The 20,450-nt window shown below is 36.0% G+C and overlaps 1 protein-coding gene across 9 annotated transcripts in view; it reads left to right on the top strand.

Moving 5' to 3' along the window:
* CEP170 (centrosomal protein 170) overlaps nt 1–20,450 on the top strand; it is a 146,531-nt gene that overhangs the window by 88,257 nt on the left and 37,824 nt on the right. For 7 of the 9 annotated variants that reach the window (XM_082650294.1, XM_082650298.1, XM_082650295.1 and 4 more), the window contains 3 exons: nt 2,846–3,322; nt 7,169–7,812; nt 19,933–20,082. In XM_082650294.1, the coding sequence (XP_082506420.1) occupies nt 2,846–3,322; nt 7,169–7,812; nt 19,933–20,082 (1,271 nt within the window). The remainder of the gene's footprint in view (nt 1–2,845; nt 3,323–7,168; nt 7,813–19,932; nt 20,083–20,450) is intronic. The other 2 variants (XM_082650299.1, XM_082650300.1) reach the window with 1 other exon arrangement.

Below are 20,450 nucleotides of genomic sequence, written 5' to 3' on the forward strand. Positions count from 1 at the left end.
TATGGTTGGTTCAGTGGGTTGTGTAGGCTTCCTGGTGCAGGGGAATGGTGCCTGTGTTCTGGTGGATGAGGCTGGATCTTGTCTTTCTGGTGGGCAGGACTGCGTCCAGTGGTGTGTTTTGCGGTGCCCGTGACCTTATTATGATTTTAGGCAGCCTCTCTGCTAATGGATGGGGATGTGTTCCTGTCTTGCTAGTTGTTTGACATAGGGTGTCCAGCACTGGAGCTTGCTGGTCATTGAATGGAGCTGAGTCTTAGCATTGAGATGGAAATCTCTGGGAGAGCTCTCACCGATTGATACTATGTGGGGCCAGGACGCCTCTGGTGGTCTGATGTCCTGAACTCAGCTCTCCCACCTCAGAGGCTCAGGTTTGACACCCGGCTGAGCACCAAGACCCTGTCAGCCACACGGCCATCCAAGAAGGATAGAACGGAAGCTGAGAAGTCAGCAGAAGGCAGGTCTAACAGGTTTGATTCTGAATAGAATACAGCTGAAAAGTGAATATTAGGAGATTAATTGTAAAGTAGATTCTCCTAAAGGTACTGAAAATTGCAAGAAATCACTTACCAAAGTTGAGCAAGCATCAGAGCCAGTAGGATATGTTTGTAAACCAGTTGTACTGTATGAAATTGATCAAGTACAGTACATAGTAAATAAATCAGTGTTGAAAAAAATAAAAACATTAATGAGTTTATTAATATATGTAAAGTAGTTAATGCATATTACTCTCATGGAAATTTTAAGTGACAGGCCTTCAGAGTAAACACTCAAGTGGATACTTTAAGGAAAAGATAAATGAACTCTGTAATAAAGAAATTTTTAAAACGTGACTTAGGTTATTAAGAATCATGCATATGCTCTTCTTCCAGAAAGTGTGTAGAATTATTGCTTTGATAGTGCAGAGTGTTTTTGATACACTTTTTTCATTTTCAGTACTGAGAAAAAGTAGATTTTGAAAAGGATAATTTTTATGTTGAACATTGTTTTTGTTATATATTCTATTTACTGTCTGTGTAATTTGCTTTCACTTTTTTTTTTTTTTTGGAAGTGGAACTTGATGTCTTCTAATACCCTATGCCACACATTTGACTACAGAGATGTTGCTGTTCTATTCTTTTATAACGTAAAAGCAAACAGCTTTATGACTGTTTCATATTCACCCTATTGCTAAGAAACTGGTTATAGCACCTGAAGAATCCCATCCGTATTTGATATTTGAAAAAATGTGTCAAGACCAATACTTCACTTAATTAGAAAATGATTAGAAACAACCTTGTCCCCCCTGTATTGCCTTTCCTTCCTAATAAGTTATCTGCAAATGGTGTTTCTGTCAATCTGTTTTTAAAAGGAATGCTTTTTTGAGCTTTAGGGAAATATTTTTCATTTAAATTCACTCTTTACCATCGTTTTTTTTTTTTTTTTACATCTTTATTGGAGTATAATTGCTTTACAATGGTGTGTTAGTTTCTGTTTATAACAAAGTGAATCAGTTATACATATACATATGTTCCCATATCTCTTCCCTCCCGCGTCTCCCTCCCTCCCACCCTCCCTATCCCACCCCTCTAGGTGGTCACAAAGCACCGAGCTGGTCTCCCTGTGCCACGCGGCTGCTTCCCACTAGCTATCTACCCCACGCCTGGTAGTGTATATATGTCCATGCCTCTCCCTCGCTCTGTCACAGCTCACCCTTCCCCCTCCCCATATCCCCAAGTCCATTTTCTAGTAGGTCTGTGTCTTTATTCCTGTCTTACCCCTAGGTTCTTCATGACATTTTTTTTTCCTTAAATTCCATATATATGTGTTACCATCTTGATAATAGTTCTTTTGTTTCCTGAAAAACAGAGCAGTTTAATCTTTAAATTCTTTTTGCATTTGCAGTATCTGATAACAGATTTAAAGCATTTCAGTTATCATTTTCATTTATGTGCCTTCACATATTTTATATATAAATGCATTTGTTTTTATACCTTCATATTTGTCCCTGAGGCAACAGAGGAATAGTGTTCCAGAGTTGCTTACTTATGCGAGCTCTTGTTGATCTGAGATTTATAATTCAGCTTTCCTCCACGGATTTTGACACTTGGATGTATTCTGCTGTATAGAAATGTACCTGAATTTCCTTTTGGAATTAATTGGCTGGCAACTGAATTGTCTATTTTTAACTTACTTGTTTTCATACTGCTGCTTGGATTGCAATGCCACAAGCAAACCACATGTTTTATCTTTACTCATTCTTTCATTCTTTATAAAATGTATCTGTTTTCTTATAAGGATCACACATTGGTAATATTATTTTGTCCTTCTAAAAGTAATGTCTCTGAATGTGATGGTGAAGAATGGTAAGTGGAATCATTATGTCCAGAACATTGCTTACATATTGACGTCATGTTTCTTTCTTCATTTGAGCACCTTTTCTCCTTTGGAAATTTACTTGTTTTCATAGATATTTCAGATATTTCACCCTCCTTATACTTGATAAGGAAGTTTATATTTTTTTCTATCTCTCTGTTTATGTACATTGAACATGCATATCCATCTCCATTTGATTTCAGTTCTTTTGTACTTTGATGATTTCTGGATCCAAGTTGGAAAAAATATGGACCTAGCCATGCAAGGTTCACCTCTTAACTGCTTTGCTATCCTTTGCCACTGTGCTGCTTATCTTGCATCTCCTATTGGTAAATCAGAATTATTTCTCTTCTGTGACATTTGCCATTCTTTTTCATCCAGACTATGATCTGCCTTCTGATTTCCATGGAATAATACAAGTGGCCATTACTGTACTCCTTCAAGTGCTAGAAGCTTCCAAATATTTTGAATTTTCTCTTATTTTTCTTATTAGGGTGCAGCATAGATGCCAAGCAAGTTGAGGAACAATCTGCAGCTGCAAATGAAGAAGTACTTTTTCCTTTCTGTAGGGAACCAAGTTATTTTGAAATCCCTACAAAAGAATTTCAGCAACCATCACAAATAACAGAGAGCACTATTCATGAAATCCCAACAAAAGACACACCAAGTTCTCATACAACAGGTGCAGGGCATGCTTCATTTACCATTGAATTTGATGACAGTACCCCAGGGAAAGTAACTATTAGAGATCATGTGACAAAATTTACTTCTGATCAGCGCCACAAATCAAAGAAGTCTTCTCCTGGAACTCAAGACCTGCCAGGGATTCAAACTGGAATGATGGCACCAGAAAACAAAGTAGCTGACTGGCTAGCACAGAACAACCCTCCTCAGATGGTATGGGAAAGATCAGAAGAGGATTCCAAAAGTATTAAAAGTGATGTTCCAGTTTACTTAAAAAGGTTGAAAGGTAAAGTGAATTGATCATTTTAGAACTTGCTATTTTATGGTAAAGTTCAGTCTTCACAGTTACCAACCTACTATTAGATAAACAATTATATGGTATAAAGCTTCTGCATTTTTGAAGGTTTATATTTGATTTTAAAGCCCAAAAGCCAGCCAAACTGCCCACATCCAACTTACTCATTCAAAACAGTCTGCCTTCATTTTCTTGCCAAAACCAGATTGGTTTTGTAAATTTGTATGTATGCCATTAAATATGTTTCTTTTTCTTATGGAAATAAAAGATTCATTCATTTCACCAGTGGAATTCCCTAGAAGGCAGTTCTCATCATTTTCTTGACTTCAGGAAAAGATATATTCAATTCTGTTCTCTATTATGTGCTTCCTGTAAAATAGCAGTATGTAGATTTTGAAAGTTTTAAGCCATTGGCTAATGGGCTGACAGTTCTACTTTGGTAATATAGTCACATTGTTGGTAGAGTGTTTCAAACTTTTCTCAGGTTACTCATGTCATGAAACAAAATTTTTTTTTGTTTAGAGATATTGGGAATTAATTGAGTTAAGAATTTTTTCACTAGTAAGACTTTTATAAAAATTGTAGTTGAACGTTTATTTGTGAAATAATTATTATATGTGTTTTATTAGTATAATACTTGACGAAAGTTAGTAAATTCTTTCTTTATACCTTGTACATCGAAGTATCAACTGATCATTTTTTCCATTGATTTTGCTAATTAAATTAATTTAGAATTTTCTGCATACAGTTTTATGTTACTCTATCTTAATTTTATTCAACAAGCTGTCTGTAAGGGAAAAGATTGCATGTTAATCTGACCATTCTGTTACTATACAAAAAGTTAAAGAGCTTTAAAAGAACACTCATTGAGGTCAGAGATTATATATTTACTTACCTTATATCTCTTTCCTGGGGCTTGAGTATGTGATAGGTACTCAGTAATTTGAATAAATAATGAATGACTTCACTATCATTGACAAGACTGACCCTGGTTTAACCTGTACTTTATGGCTTGGGATTCTGTTCAGCTAATGAAGAAATACCTATTTCTGATTTACTTCTAAGGCATTTCAGGATAGTGAGATGGTGTGATTACCTAATTCTTTGTCAGGGCCTATTTCTATATTTAATTATAATCATAAGCAATTATTACCTGGCATATGAACTTTTAACAGGTGATTGTTGTCTTTACTCCTACTAGATAATAACAAATATATAATTGAGACCTATATCTGTATTGATATATATAGGTTAAAGCTCACAAATGAAAGCTACCCATTTGTAAATTGATCATTTTTATGAACTGGATAAAATAATACTGATATGCTCGTATAATGTAAAAAGTAGTGTGAACTTTGAAAATTTAGAAATGACATCATCTTTTTTAGACCACCCTTAATAAATGTACAAAATGAGCTAAAATATCCTTTTAAAAGCCACCATTAAAAAGTACCTTTATGGGACTTCCCTGGAGTTCCAGTGGTTAAGACTTCGTGCTTCCACTGCAGGGGGCACGGGTTCCATCCCTGGTGGGGGAACTAAGATCCCGCATGCCACTCAGTGTGGCAAAAAAAAAAAGAAAACAAATAAAAAACAAAAAACTTTTATTACACCCTTTTATTATAACTGTACTTTTAATAATAGACTTTCAGCAACTGTTCAGTCAAAAACTTGAAAGTAGGCAAAACAGAACAGCTTTGCTTCTGCAAGAGTGGAGTGCACGCGCTTTGGGACAGTTAAAGAAAATAATGTTCACAAAGCCCATACACTTTTACCCTTTAGGAGAGTTGCAACTTTTTTTGGCCACAACTCCTGACTAGGTACAGCTAATCTACCCTTAAAAATACTGAAAGTGGGCTTCCCTGGTGGCGCAGTGGTTGAGAGTCCGCCTGCAGATGCAGGGGACACGGGTTCGTGCCCCAGTCCAGGAAGATCCCACATCCGCGGAGCGGCTGGGCCCGTGAGCCATGGCCGCTGAGCCTGCGCATCCGGAGCCTTTGCTCCACAACGGGAGAGGCCACAATGGTGAGAGGTCCGCGTACCGCAAAAAAAAATTTAAAAATGCTGAAAGAACTTCAACATATTAATGCCTGATTAATAATAGATAAAACAGAATCTTGTTAAGAACAGTTCCAAGTGATTTTTTTTGTTGTTAAGTAAGAACAGAAATTGCAGTTCTGATCAGATGTGTTATCTTGTATAACACTGAGAAATGCAAAATTTTTTGAAAAAAGAAAATGGCTAATCTATAGAGAATTTTTAACCTATAACTTAAAGAAAAGATACTGAAAGGACCTGATGCCAAATAAGTGCCAAATTTTTGTATGGTGTTATAAGAGCTAAATTCTGTAAAGATGGCATTTTCATATTGTATATGTGTGTAATATGGGTTATCTGGTCTTACTACACATGAAATGTGGGAGTTTAGTTATTTACAGCTCTCACAAACTGGATTCCTTTTCAGTGCATCCAGTGCAACATGAAATAGGTTGTACAGTGTCCTGTTTTTAATGAGTTTTGTATTTGAACTAGTAGTTTTGTTTGGTTCTGCATTCCATCTGCCTGTCCCTGATTCCTAGCTTAATTTCCAAGGCACGAATTCCATTAATTAAATTAAACACCATTTTTTTCCTTTCAGGTTGCATTTTCAGTAGTTGCTAGTTTGAAGAAAGATTTTCAGATTTAGTCCTGGAAATATTGGAATACACGTGGTTGACTGGAGTAATTTATAGCTTTCTTCTAAAGAGCTATCATAAGCCCTCATTTGTGATTCAGCCCTCATTTGTGATTCAATCTAAAACATGCATAGAATAACTCTTGACTTTCCATTAAATTCATGCTATAATAATATAATAATTGTCATTTGATTATTTCTTCTAGTATACTTATTATTTAGATAATAAGAATTCTAAATCAGTGAAAAATCAAGTAATTTTCGTAAAGTTTCACATTTAATCCCTAGTAGAACTATGAAGGGTAACAAAAAAACCTCTGGTAGGAAGCTGATGTTTTCAAAATTCAACTACAGTATTCTAACTTCACTCGCTCTATATGCTTAACAGAGAAGACATATTTTTATCTAGTTATATTTAGCACCATGCCATTTGTCTGGTAGATTTATGTAGGATTTCATAGACTGCGCTTTTCCATGCTAGGCCTTTTAGCATGCTTTATTTAACTCGCTGAAGCCACCAGAGTTTAAATGAGCACACATGCAAAATTGCGAAAATTCTCATAGCTAGAAAGAGGTTTGTAAAGAATTATACAATAATTGGTGGAAACTACAAATTTGCATTTTTATATTAAAAAGGCAAGGTATGCTATACTTTTGGAAGTTTTGAACGTCACTGAAAGTTAAGTTTCATCACATTTTTTATGGCATTTGCATTCTCTTTTCCTATGTAATGATAAGCACTTCAGTGGGATCACACTTTTTTCTGTCTTTTTCTCTCTAATGCTAAAAATAAATTTTTGATTGCTTAAATAAGGTATAAGGTCTAAAGGCAGGATTAATGTTTAATGTTATAAATACAGACTGTCACAGAGATATAGCATTGCTTATCTGTTAAGGCATTGGTGAACCATTATAAAGTTAAAATTTGGAGAAAGAAAAGTAATCCTATTCAGTTGTTTATAAAGGACTCATTGTTGGTTGATAAAATTTGAATGTAAGCATTGCAATTGAGGGAAGTTTGCCGAGCCTGTTACTGAAAAGAACATATGACTTTTGATTGAAAAGGGGAAGGGGGCAAAACAAGCAGCACTTTTGTGTGTGCTTCTAATTTTCTACATGGGATTTTTTCCTTCTCTATTATGCGGTTTCTTTTTTGTGTCCAGGAAATAAACATGATGATGGTACACAAAGCGACTCAGAAAATGCTGGGGCTCACAGGCGCTGTAGCAAACGTGCAACTCTTGAGGAACACTTAAGGCGCCACCATTCAGAACAGAAAAAGCTACAGAAGGCCCAGGCTACTGAAAAGCATCAAGACCAAGCTGTTGTAAGTCACACTGCTTTTATGATTGCATTCTTTGATGAAGACAATCCCAGAAAAAGAAGGTCATATTCTTTTACTCACAGTACGGGAATCTTGTGTCAGGAAACTACTTATTCAGCACCACATACAAAACTTGAAAAAACAAAATCTCCAACAGCAGATGCCAAGGTGGTTTCTTTGTCTTTACAGACTAGCTCTGCGCACCACAGAGGGGGGCATGGTGTTCCACATGGGAAATTGTTAAAACAGAAATCAGAGGAGCCATCGGTGTCAATTCCCTTCCTACAAACTGCATTATTAAGAAGTTCAGGGAGTCTGGGGCACAGACCAAGCCAGGAGATGGATAAAATGTTAAAAAATCAAGCTACTTCTGCTGCTTCTGAAAAGGATAATGATGATGACCAAAGTGACAAGGGTACTTATACCATTGAGTTAGAGAATCCCAACAGTGAGGAAGTGGAAGCAAGAAAAATGATTGACAAGGTAAATAATTGAAATTTGGGTATGATATTAGTTTTCTTGTGGTGTATTACTATTGGAAATTACTAGAGAGTATAAAATGTTCTCATGTAGTCAGTATCTTGAAACTTTAGGATTTTGTTAGGGAACTGCAAGACTAACAATAAGACCAAAATGCTTTCTGATTTTATTCTGCTTATATTGTGAATTTGCCCGAGTTTCATATGTAAAGTCCTGTACGTATAAGCTGATTGGACCTTTTAAAGTTGTATAAATTTAAGATTGACTTTTCAAATGCTATACTTTGGCCATTCTCACTTTGCATTTATTTAAATACTAAAAATCAAAACCAGATTGCTATGACTCTGTTAATAGAAACATGAACATTAACTGATAATAAACAAAGGTTTCCTGCCTACTAATTTCATTTTGGAAGCAGATGAAAATACATATGTTTTAATCAATTTTGTTCTTTTTCCTTAGTTTCTTCTCTTAATTTCTATTAAGTGCTGTCTGTGGTGATAGAAAAGTGTATAAAAACAAAATCAGTGTGTTTATGATACTCTGAGTTTAACCAAGTGTATACCTAGTCACGATGATTATTTACATTTCAGATTTGTTTTTTGATGTTATTGGTTAATGTGTATAATGATTGTTGTACGATTTAAAAAGTAGTTTTGCTCCCAGTAATGGAAGGTTGACTTTAGAATCAGCTGTATATTTTATCCCCTGGAAGATAGAAACATAAATTTGGCTAAACATTAATCCCTTGTTCACGTTCTTGTTACTCAGCACATGAGCAGCATTAGCATCATTAAGGAGCTTGTTAGAAGTACAAAATCTCAGGCCCATCTTAAACATACTGAATCAGGATCTGCTTAAAAGCAGGGTTCATATGCACGTTAACATTTGAGATGCACTAGTTCAGATGATGAGTTTACAGGGTGGTCTTTTAGAGAGCAGACAAGGTAAATAACCCTTTGGGATACAGGAAAATTATTAGGACTTAGGTTTACTTTTTTTTATGTATATAAATTTATTTTATTTATTTTTGGCTGCATTGGGTCTTCATTTCTGCGCGTGGGCTTTCTCTAGTTGCAGCGAGCAGGGGCTACTCTTGGTTGAGGTGCGCGGGCTTCTCGTTGCGGTGGCTTCTCTTGTTGCAGAGCACGGGCTCTAGGCACACAGGCTTCAGTAGTTTTTGCATGCGGGCTCAGTAGTTACGGCTCGCGGGCTCTAGAGCACAGTCTCAGTAGTTGTGGCACATAGGCTTAGTTGCTCCACGGCATGTGGGATCTTCCCGGGCCAGGGCTCAAACCCATGTCCCCTGCATTGGCAAGCGGATTCTTAACCACTCTGCCACCAGGGAAGCCCTAGATTTATGTTTACTTTTTTTTTTTAATTAATTTATTTATTTTTGGCTGCATTGGGTCTTCGTTGCTGCCCACGGGCTTTCTCTAGTTGTGGGGCTACTCTTTGTTGTGCGCGGGCTTCCCATTGTGGTGGCTTCTCTTGTTGCAGAGCACGGGCTCTAGAGCGCAGGCTCAGTAGTTGTGGCGCATGGGCTTAGTTGCTCCGTGGCACGTGGGATCTTCCCAGACCAGGGCTCGAACCCATGTCCCCTGCATTGGCAGGCAGATTCTTAACCACTGCGCCACCAGGGAAGCCCTATGTTTACTTTTAATTTCATAGTTTTTATTTCTATTTAGGAGTGTGTTCTATAGCGTATGTATATAATTTCTAATATCCATTTATTGAGGAGCACATGATCAAAATTTTTTACTGTTGGGGTATAGACTTCCAAACTTTTGGAGACCCATTAATTTAGGAAATAGATGTTATGAAAGTTGTTAATAAGCAAAATAAAGCAATTAAAAAACAGATAAAGTGATTTTTCTGATTATATTAAAGGAAATCTAAGAACATGGTGGTAGCAATAGAAAATGACTCTTGGTGATTTCGAATTATTTTCATCATTGAGAATCAATAATGACATTTCTGTCAGATTATTTTAAAGTTTATAATTTTTCCTCTGGTTATTGAGAACAAGTATAGTGCTATTTAAAATACTGTCAAATAGAAAATAAAAGGATAGGTTTTGAAAAAAAAAGAAAGCTAAGAAGTTTTAAAATTCAGATTAATATTAATTTTATCCTATTATAGCTTTGTTTGGTATATGGATATTTCAGTCATAGTTATTGATGTTTTCTCTATTAAAAGATCTTACAGTGAGGGGTTATATTGTAGTATTTAAGAACGTGAACACTTGCAGGCAGACAGATTTGAGATTAAGTGCAAACCCTACATGTACTAGATATAAGTACATTGAGTAAACTCGAGTAAACTAACCTCTTTAAGCCTGTGTTTATTTTTTTAATAAACTGGAGGAGATTTCACTAGGTTATGAAAAGAATTCAGTAAAATATATAAAAGTCTTATTACAATGCCTATCTTATAGTGAAAGGTCTATAAATGTTAGCTATGTTATTACCCTTACTAGGAGTTTCCACATATGAATCTCTACACTAGGTATTGATTAATCCTGAAAAGTTCCTCAGCATTGAAAGGGCCAAATCTGAAGCTCAAGTGGAAGGTATAGTGCAAGGGAATAGCCTGGCCAGAATAGCAGAAAGCCAAGAAGAAGTCACTGTTGCAGATGAGACTCTTTAAAAGTAAACTGCTGGATAGAGAGAGGGACCACAAAACCTGGTGTATACCTGCTGTCTATAATTATCATAAGCATCTTTTTTTCATTTTCAAAAAGAGCCCCAGTTTCAATGACAAATTATACGGTCACACTATGGATAAAGGAAACCAAGATTTTAAAGCAGGATTCATTTAAGGGAATAATGTCAGAATGTGACTAAGTAGATAATTCAGTCATTCTTGGTTTGTATAAACCAGAAAACAAAGCTAAGACCATAAGTCTAGGGAAAAACAAGAATCACTACATTATCTTGTGAATACCAGAGAAAAAGAGCTGAGATTCTATTAGCTGTGGTTAAAGCTAGAGGTCAGATTCAGGCTAACTGAAGTCAGGCTCTGGGGAAACAAATGTCTGAAGAAAATGAGGTAACCTGTGGGCATGAAGAAAACAAAGACCAAAAATAGTCAGAATCAAGGCGTAAGAAGGACTTTGGGAGGATGGGAGTAGATTCAAGCGTCATATCAAATTGCTTGGGTAAGCTCTGTCATCCATTTTCTCCCTTTTGAAGTTAGGGTGTGTGGGATGGAAGTTGGGACCATCAGCTGTTGTCCATCTGAATTTAATTGTTGTTTGGTCCTGAAAAAATGTGGTCTCTTTCCCTTTTTACTCCCTTATTTGAGAGCTGGTTTATTTCATTAATTTATACTTTTGTCAACCTTTATTCAACATCAACCATGTGCCAGGCTTTGTGTTAGGAGAGAGAGATTGAAATTGAAAAGACAGAGTTCTTCCCCTCAATAACTAAGTATGTGGAGGGACGGAAATACACAAGTAAAAACATATGAATTAAAAATGGTATGATGAATGCTTTGGTAAACAAACTGTTCAAGGAAGGGTACCCAATAGCTTACATGAGGGGATCTCAGGTTAAATATCTTTTCCTCAGAGAAGTCTTTAGCTATCCAATCTAAGGAAACCTCCCCTAGTCACTGTCAAATCAGCTTGTTTCATTTTAATCATAAGCTTTGTAACCAGTTGATAGTTTCCTATTTATTTATTTGCCTCCCCACTCCCCTATAACACACACACACGCGTGCATCTGCACACAAGAATATAAACTTCATGACTGCAGGAACCTAGTGCCTGGTATATAAAATGTCCTCAATAAATATTGAATTTAATTGCCAACTGAGCTCATTTTGAAACGTGGAATTAATCCTTTAACAGGTATGGTCAAGGAGTGTTTTCCAAAAATATGGAGCAACCTTTTCAAAAGCACAGGAGGGTAGAGGACTTGTTCAGAGGACCACAGTTACTTTTAGAGAGATGAGATTGGACTAGATCTTGAAGACCCCTACATATCATACTAAGAACTTTAGATTTTTTAATGCTAAAGGCAGTGGTGAATCATTGAAAACTTTTAAATCTGACAGTGATGTTCAAATCACTGTTGTAAGTGTGAAGAATGGATTGAAAATTGGAAAGACTGGAAGCAGAGAAGGCAATTAAAAAGCTGCTGAGATGTCCAGTAGTCAGTTGGATATAAAGGTCTGGATCTTAGGAAAGGTATAAAGGTCTGGGCTAAAATAACAGTTTTGGAATTATAAGAGAGTAGATGTGAATGCAAAATAATAGATGAGATAAATTGGAAAGAATGTATAGCGTGAGAAGAGGCAAAGTATGAAATTATTAACAACACCAGTGTGGGTGGACAAAGGAATAAGAGTGAATAAAGGAGGATCAAACAGAGGATTAAGAGAAAACCAAAAGGAAATAGTATCTTGGAATCAAAAACTCACTTACTCAAGAAGTGAGTAAGCAGCAGTGTTACATGATACACTGATATTAAATATAAGTACTAGAATGCCTTTTCAGTTTTTCCCCAAAACACATTGTATTCCTGGGTCTAGAGAAGATAAGCAGAACATATATTTCCATCTTAACTCAGGAGAAGTTGCATACTGTTAAAATATGATCTCTTTAAAGAGATGATCAAGCTGAAATCCTATTATCTTTTTCAGTGCTGGTTGTATTGTTAGGTAGTTAAAAGGTGCTGAGATATCCACACCCCAACCCCCAAATTATGGGATTACAGCATTTTGGTTTGTACTTTTGTGTTGTGTGTTTGTCAGTAGATAAACTTATTTTATGCTTTGTCCCCAAATTTACCTTTTATAATATTAACACAAATGTCTGTTATTTATAAAGAACTCTTAAGTTTTACATCTAAGCTTACATGGAGATGCGCTATAATAAGAAAGTGCTGTTAACTGCCTGGATTAAAGGTAATTATCTTCCATTGCAATGATAATCTCCCCTAAACCTCCCTCCTTTGAGTTCCCTATGATACCTAGAGAACCCATCATAGTACCAGCTTCTTTCCCCACTCCTTCGTCCACAGTACTGCTGAGGGAAGAGGAGGATGTTGTCAGGGCTGCTTCATAGCCTTTCAAGCTAAATGAGAAAGATTTGTAGTGAAAACAGAAAGCTAAATATTAAATGGAAAGGGAAAAATTGGTCATCGTAGAGGGATTGAGGTTCTTTTGAAAAAGTATTTCTCTTCTCCGTAAATTTCATACCATAGACCAGTTCTTCCAGATGCTTCTCCTTTCCTGAATTTTGACTCCCCAAATACCTCTCATTAGCATATTCTCTCCCCTCATGGGGCCTTGTATCTATCAGTGCTGATTCTATAGGCAGCAGGTGGTAGGGAAAAATGCAGAACCAGGAGAACTATAACAAGACTGGAAACATGGAATGAAGAACATCTGCAGCAGTGTGTCAGCCCAGAGGAAGTCCGTGCTGAGAACCTAGATCCAGGTTTAAGCAGTTTGGAATGGAGATATTCCAAACTCAAGTTCACAGCAAGATTTTACATTAGGTCCAAGTCAGAGCCAGGGAACTGTGATAAACCAGAGTCAGAATCTAGGTAGAGAGTGCCAGTTAGAACACAGAGGAAGGAGGCATGTTCAAAGTCCACTCAAACACCCAATCAAGATGTATGGGAACTAAAGGATAAGAGATCAAATAAGAGCTTGAGTCGTAAGAGAGGACATTGATAACAGAGGCTGCATTTGGATTTTGACTTAACATTTTTTTCTACTTCCTGTCAATACAGAAATAATCTGAGTTAATGGGCCAAAGCAAATAGTGGTTCTTAACAGGTAAATTATGACAGCTTGATTTTTCTTCCTCTTATACTAATCTTCTTTCTTGCGGTCTCTTCACTGAACAATTTTAAAAAAAATTTTCTATCAGGAGAATTTATTTTTGGTCACTCTGATTGATGCTCCTCTCCCCTTCTTAGCACCCCCTTGTTCTTCTTAGGTATAGGAAACCCTATCCTGCTATATTAATTCCCAAAGCTGCATAAGGGAACCCTCACCTTTTTTTCAGTCAAAAGCTTAACATTTAATAGGTTTACCCCTGTTTTCCTTTCTCTATTATTCTATGAGATCTTATTTGTTTTCCTGCTTTTAAGGGGCTTTCCACTTACTGTGCCCTAGTCTAATGAGCTCTTCCCTGTGTGGTTTTTTTGTTTTGTTTTGTTTTTGCATGCCTACCTCCTCATAATTTACTTTCAGAGGCTTTCTTTAACCACCCTACCTAAAATAGCCCTAGCATTCCCCTCTTACTACCATGTTTGATTTTCTTTATAGAACTTACCTCTAGCTAGTTTATTTTCTTTCTGTCCTTTCTATAATGATCTTATTTGCCTTGACCATTTCTGTATGTCTTGTGCCTTGAACAGTGCCTGGTATGTAGTAGACACTCAATATCTGTTGAATGAATGAATGAGAAAGAAATATTTTTGACATGCTTTTTTCATTTTTAGCAATATTTGTATGTAGTTAGCTATATATTAGCTAAATTATTTCATTGAATTTATAGATTGGTTAAATCCAATCAGGCCTCCACAAACAGGTTTTCCTGTATTTTACGTGCTGAAACTAGTTTATATCTTGATTTCAAAGTAACTTGTTAAAATGTATAATTTAAAACCTTGTATGTTTTATAAGCTTCTCTTTGTACTAAGAAACATGATTTCCTGTACTAAGAAACATGGTTGTGTCAGAAGAAATGTATAAGTTTCAGGGGAATTGCCTTGATTAGTAGAAAATTAGAGATACCTTTGCATTTCTAGTGGTACCTACCTAACGACTTAGTGCTTAAGAATCTTTGGCAAGGAAAGGAAGGGTAAGATCGTCATTGACGAGCAGTCAGATTTTAAGGATGAAAGAAAAGAATTCATGACAGTGAAATAAGCCATAAAGAGAAGAGAAATCAGACATTTTAACTATAGAAGCATTAGAGTAGACCTGAATGTGATTTGAGTATACAAAAGGAGGAGCTAATAGAAAAAGAATGGTAAACAGTGATGGAAAGGGAAGAGATTGTGGCTGTAAGACTCCTAAGGAATGGGAAGAATCAAGGATGTAGGATAGATTTGGGGAGAGGACAAAGATTTACCCAGACAGGTGGAAAGGAAGAAGGTAAGGCCAGATAGTGCCCTTTTAAAAAAACTGAGGTAAAATTCACATGACATTTACCACATTAGCCATTTAAAGTGTGCAGTCTGTTGATATTTAGTACATTCATGGTGTTATGCAACCATCAGCACTGTCTAATTCCTGGACATTTTCATCACCCTAAAAAGAAATCCCATACCTATTAAGCAGTCACTTCAGATTCCTCTGTCCCCCAGCTCCTGGCAACCACTAATCTACTTTCTGCATCAGTGGATTAGCTTATTCTGGCCATGTCATATAAATGGAATCTCATAGTATGTGGCCTTTTATGACTTGCTACTTTTCACTTAGCATATCTTTTCAAGGTTCATCCATGCTGTAGCATGCATCAACACTTCATTCCTTTTTATGACTGAATAATATACGATTGTGTGGATATACCACTCTTTATTTATCCATTCATCCATTAACAGACATTTGGGTTGTTTCTGCCTTTTGGCTGTTGTGAATAATGCTCCATGAGCATGCATGTACATGTGTTTATTCGTATGCCATGATAAATTATAAAATATCTCTCCTACCCCCATTCTGAACTCCTTTTTTTCTAACAATTTTGTCTGAATTTTCAATTTAGAAGTTGATTACAAATATGTTATAAAAATAACAATGTTAAACATTCAGAACCATTTATTCCACTGAATTTGTGGGACTTTGCATTTTAAAAATGAAATTTGATTTTCATGGAAAGTTACAAGTTTAAACAAATTCTCTATTAAATCTTCCTGATTTTGTTCCCTGATGTTAGCGGCTAGCATTCTGCATAGTTCTTGAACTATTTATGTGTGCAGTGATTTCCATAAACCATGGGAACCTCTACTATTGATTTGAACTGGTAGAGACCCTGCTCTCCTTACCCAGGAGGTCGTTGCTCATTGAAGAAAGAGACGTTCTCATCATCTGAGGGTGAAACTTCAGTGCATTTTTACTTAGACCCTTTGATATGATCAGTATACTAATGCAGTACCATTCTTCAGTTGTTATTTTAAAATAGGCCTACAAAAGCTTGATGTTTAACCTTTTATATTTCTCATTTCTGTGGGAAGATGAATTCTGAATTTCAACTGATTTGGAAATTTTTTTAACTAATAAAGGACTATTGCTATTGAATTGCCATTTTACTCTACATTTGTATTATTGTATTTCTATGCCTAAGTCTTCTCCCTTCCCCCACCCCTTTTGTCTCCACTTTCTGTCACAAGAAGCAAGCCACCTATGTCTGAGGTTGCCAAATGTAATTTGACCTCTCTTTACAAGTATTCAGTAGGTGGAATATTTACCCCCATGAAAGTTAATCCTGTGTTCTTTGGTTTGATAATACCATTATTCCCCCTTCCCCAACCTCCAATTTCAGAATTAGAAACGGTGGACATTTTTAGTATAGTCTGAACTTTTAAACAAAAATGCCGTTAATGGTAATATGCTAGTGAAAAACCAAGGGCAAACTTTTCATAGGCTTGGTTTGTGTTGTATATACTAGCCCTTTATCATCTGAAGAATGTTTCATTTCTTTACATTTAAAACTAAAATCTAAAAATATTGTCTGGTTCTTGTAGAAATATTGTTTTAACTGCAAAATACCCCTGCAAGGTTCAGGTGACATTCTCTTTTTTTTTTCTAAGCTCCTGTTTTGGACTAAACTCCTCGAGAGCAAGGACTGAGTTATATCTATATTATATATATATATATATATATATATATATATATATATTAAATTCCCTATGGTGATGAGCCCAGTAGCCTACAAATAACAAGTACCATGTCTCAGTAAAAGGTTGTTAAAATTGTTTAAAGTAGTCAATGAGATATAGATGTGAAATTCCAAAGTGAGATGCCAGATTATCACATACACATATTCAAAAGAAAAGATTGAGAACATGTTCCATAATTCTGTCTTCTTACCCTAAACCTAGAGGCTGTGGGGAGGGTCACAGGTCACTCCCCCATATAGAGATGCATCCACCTGGATCATGGGAACTATAGGAGAGAGCACATGAAAGCCACTCCCAACCCCTAAGATAAATAAGTTATCTTTAAACTGCCAGTCCCAGAGAGCTCAGAGAATATAAGTTCAAAAAGAAATTTTCTGTTCCCATACCACTCCTCCTTCCTCCCCATGCCCTTCAGAAGAATTAAAAACTAGCTGACAAACTTGGGGAGGAGGGTACTACTTACAGTGGAAGCATAAAAGTTGGACAGATACCTGATCTCTCTCCCTTCCTCAGTTTAGACTTCTAGCCTAAAAAAGTTCCTAGTTGAGTGAGGGACACCTGATTTTGTACTCTATCAGGTTTGGGGGTTTAATTGAGCCCTGGTCAGAGTGGGGAAGAGAAGAGATTCATGAGCCTGGGTTAGTATACTGTATTTGAAATACCCTTGAGCCATCTAGGAGGAGAAAGTACAGATAGGTGAGCAGCTGTCTACAGTTGGTGATTTAAGTGATGCCTTGGATATGGGTGGAATCACCTAGGGACAAAATCTAGAATGAAAAGATGAGAAAATCTAGCAAACTTGGTGTCTGCTTTGAGGAGCTCTTAAGTTCTGTTTAAGCATTATATTGCATGTCAGATTATATGTACTTTTTTAGATATGGAAAGTATGTATTATAGCTTCAAAGTACATAGACAGTATAGCTGTTTCTGTCTTTGTTTTCACACGAAAGTTGTGGATTTTTTGTACCTAGACACAAAAATGACAGTTTGGATTTCAAGCTGAGCTAGTTATAACTATTACTAATTTTTCAAAACACTATCAAAAATACAGGTATGAACTTTGAAGGCTTCTTTGCTCATACAGCAGTACTTCAGGCCCTATCACTTGCTTGGAAAATAAATTGCTACTTCTCTGACAGATATATATGCACAGCTATCTCTAATGTTTTAAGAGGAATCTGTAGAAAGTCACTGAGTACTCTTTCTGTACAACTTCAGTCCCCTTCCCTAAAAACATTAGTTCTCTGTGTGTGGGTCTTTTGTTATTATTTCAAAATAGTGTCAGAAGCGATTTGGAGAGATTTAATATATTTGAAACTGCTGGTGCTTAGATATTTGAGGAAATCAAGTTTTAGAAGTCCATTATTAGAATTAAATATCATCAAATCAGAAATTAACTGAAGGGTAATTTGTAAATTAACATGCCAGAGAGATACAACATGCAAGTAATCACGTATGGTTATTTTTGTCTATTTTACTCCCAAACTTGAACTGTAATTTTTTTTCTAGTAATTATACAAATAAGGAAATAAACTTCAGTAAATGTGGAGTGCAGTGACTTGAGTTAGAAATAATTTTAAAATTTTATTTTAAGGTAGTCAAATAACTTAGCAGTTCTAATTTCTTTCTTTATAAGTGGGGTTGAAGGCAGAGCACATGGAAAGGTATACTTTGCAGGTTTTATTGCTGTTCTTGTTAAACTTACTAATTCTGCTGTTTAGCAAAATGAAGCAGGTTTGTTTTTTTCCTTCTGTACACTGTGCTTCCATATATTATTAAAATTTATATTTGATTTAAAGTTAATAATACACAATTTGCTCTTAAAGCAAAGATAATTTAAAATATTGAGTGGTTCAACAGAATATTAAGTCATAATTCCTGAAAACTATACAGTTATATTTGAATTAAATATTAAGTAATGCCATCTAGTGGTAACATTTCCAAGTTTAGTGAATTTGAAAATTTGGTATCTGCTTTACTAAATGTGGACTTCAGAATTTATCAGCTAGGTATACTATATCATTAAAAAGGTTTCTGGAAAATAGTTTAACCTAAGGGTTTTTCCCTTTTTGGTGGAAAATGAAGGCTCTTTGGTTATGTTCTAAAGATCCTTTCTACAAAGTGCTAATTGAAACACATTATTATTCTTTATTGTGATAATTAGATAATATTTACTTATTACCTGTAAATAATAAGCACTGGGAACAAAGTAGGCTTAATAGTAAAACAGAATGTTAACGTTTATTTAGTTATAACCTTTTCCCAGTCTATTCAGGGGCTATTATGTGCCAATAAATGAGTAAGACTCAGGTAACTGCCCTTAAAGGCACATGATTGATTGTTGGTCTCTGTGTTTAGAACATTTCAGAAGTGTTGACCATAGACAGCCTTCTTATTGAAAATGCTGATCTGTGTGAACAGACTCAGGAATCTGCATTTCAAACAAAGGCCTTTAAGTTTAAAAAATTATGTTATATTCTATACAAAGTTTGAGAATTATGGTATACTCTATACAAAGATCATATGTTAAAATCTGTTACTTATGACCTTAGAAAACTATATGTATAAATTTAACTCATATATGTAAATGTTAAGCATCTGTTAGGGAAGGAACAGATAAAATCAGCCATACCTTTAAGCTTCCAACATGCTCCTCAAAAATAACAGCAAAGAGGGCCTCCCTGGTGGCGCAGTGGTTGAGAGTCCGCCTGCCGATGCAGGGGACACAGGTCCTGCCCCAGTCCAGGAAGATCCCACATGCCGTGGAGCGGCTGGGCCCGTGAGCCATGACCATTGAGCCTGCGCATCCAGAGCCTGTGCTCCGCAACGGGAGAGGCCACAACAGTGAGAGGCCTGCGTACCGCAAAAAATAAATAAATAACAGCAAAGAGACAAGCTGAAAACAAGCTGAAGTGGTGTGGTACTCTTTCCTAACTCTTGGCATTATTGTAATGCTTAACATTATTAACATCTTTTAACAAAGCAAATGTAATATCCTGAATATCTCTTACTTATTATCAAATAGTACATTTTGCTAAATGTTTAAAAAGGACATTTACATAAGCTGTCACTGCCCTGTTTTCGTCTCCAGCTATTATTCCTATTGGATGTTACCCTATCATTAAATAAGTTTCCCTCATTATTGAAGTTACCTATGAAATTAACTTGAAATATTATTTGCCTCTGAAGTTACTGATAATACTCACATATTAATCTGGTACTCAGACTTTTCATTTATAAAGTAATTTTCTCCTCCTAGGTATTTGGAGTAGATGACAATCAAGATTATAATAGGCCTGTTATCAAAGAAAAACATAAAGATCTGGTAAAAGATTGGGCTCTCAATTCTGCTGCAGTAGTAATGGAAGAAAGAAAACCACTGAGTACACCTGGATTTCACAGCTCAGAGGTATACACATCTTTCTCATATATTTTTTACACGCACAAAATGTAAATTTTTATCATTTGTAATTACAGCTGACCCTTGAACAACACGGGTTTGAACTGCGCAGCTCCACTCACACACAGATTTTTTTTCACTAGGTACATACTATGGTAGTACATGATCCATGGTTGGTTGAATCCACGGATTGGGGACCATGGACACAGAGGGCCAACTGCAAAGTTATACATGGATTTTTGACTACATAGAGGGCTGGAGCCCTTATTCCCCCCACCCCCCCACCTTTGTTCAAGGGTCAACTGTATATTATTATAAACAATTGATATATTCTCTTGTAAAATACTTTAAATTAATATGCTTTTGTAAGTGAGTGA

This window comes from Grampus griseus, assembly GCF_964374135.1.
Source record: "Grampus griseus genome assembly, chromosome: 1".
Taxonomy (NCBI): domain Eukaryota; kingdom Metazoa; phylum Chordata; class Mammalia; order Artiodactyla; family Delphinidae; genus Grampus; species Grampus griseus.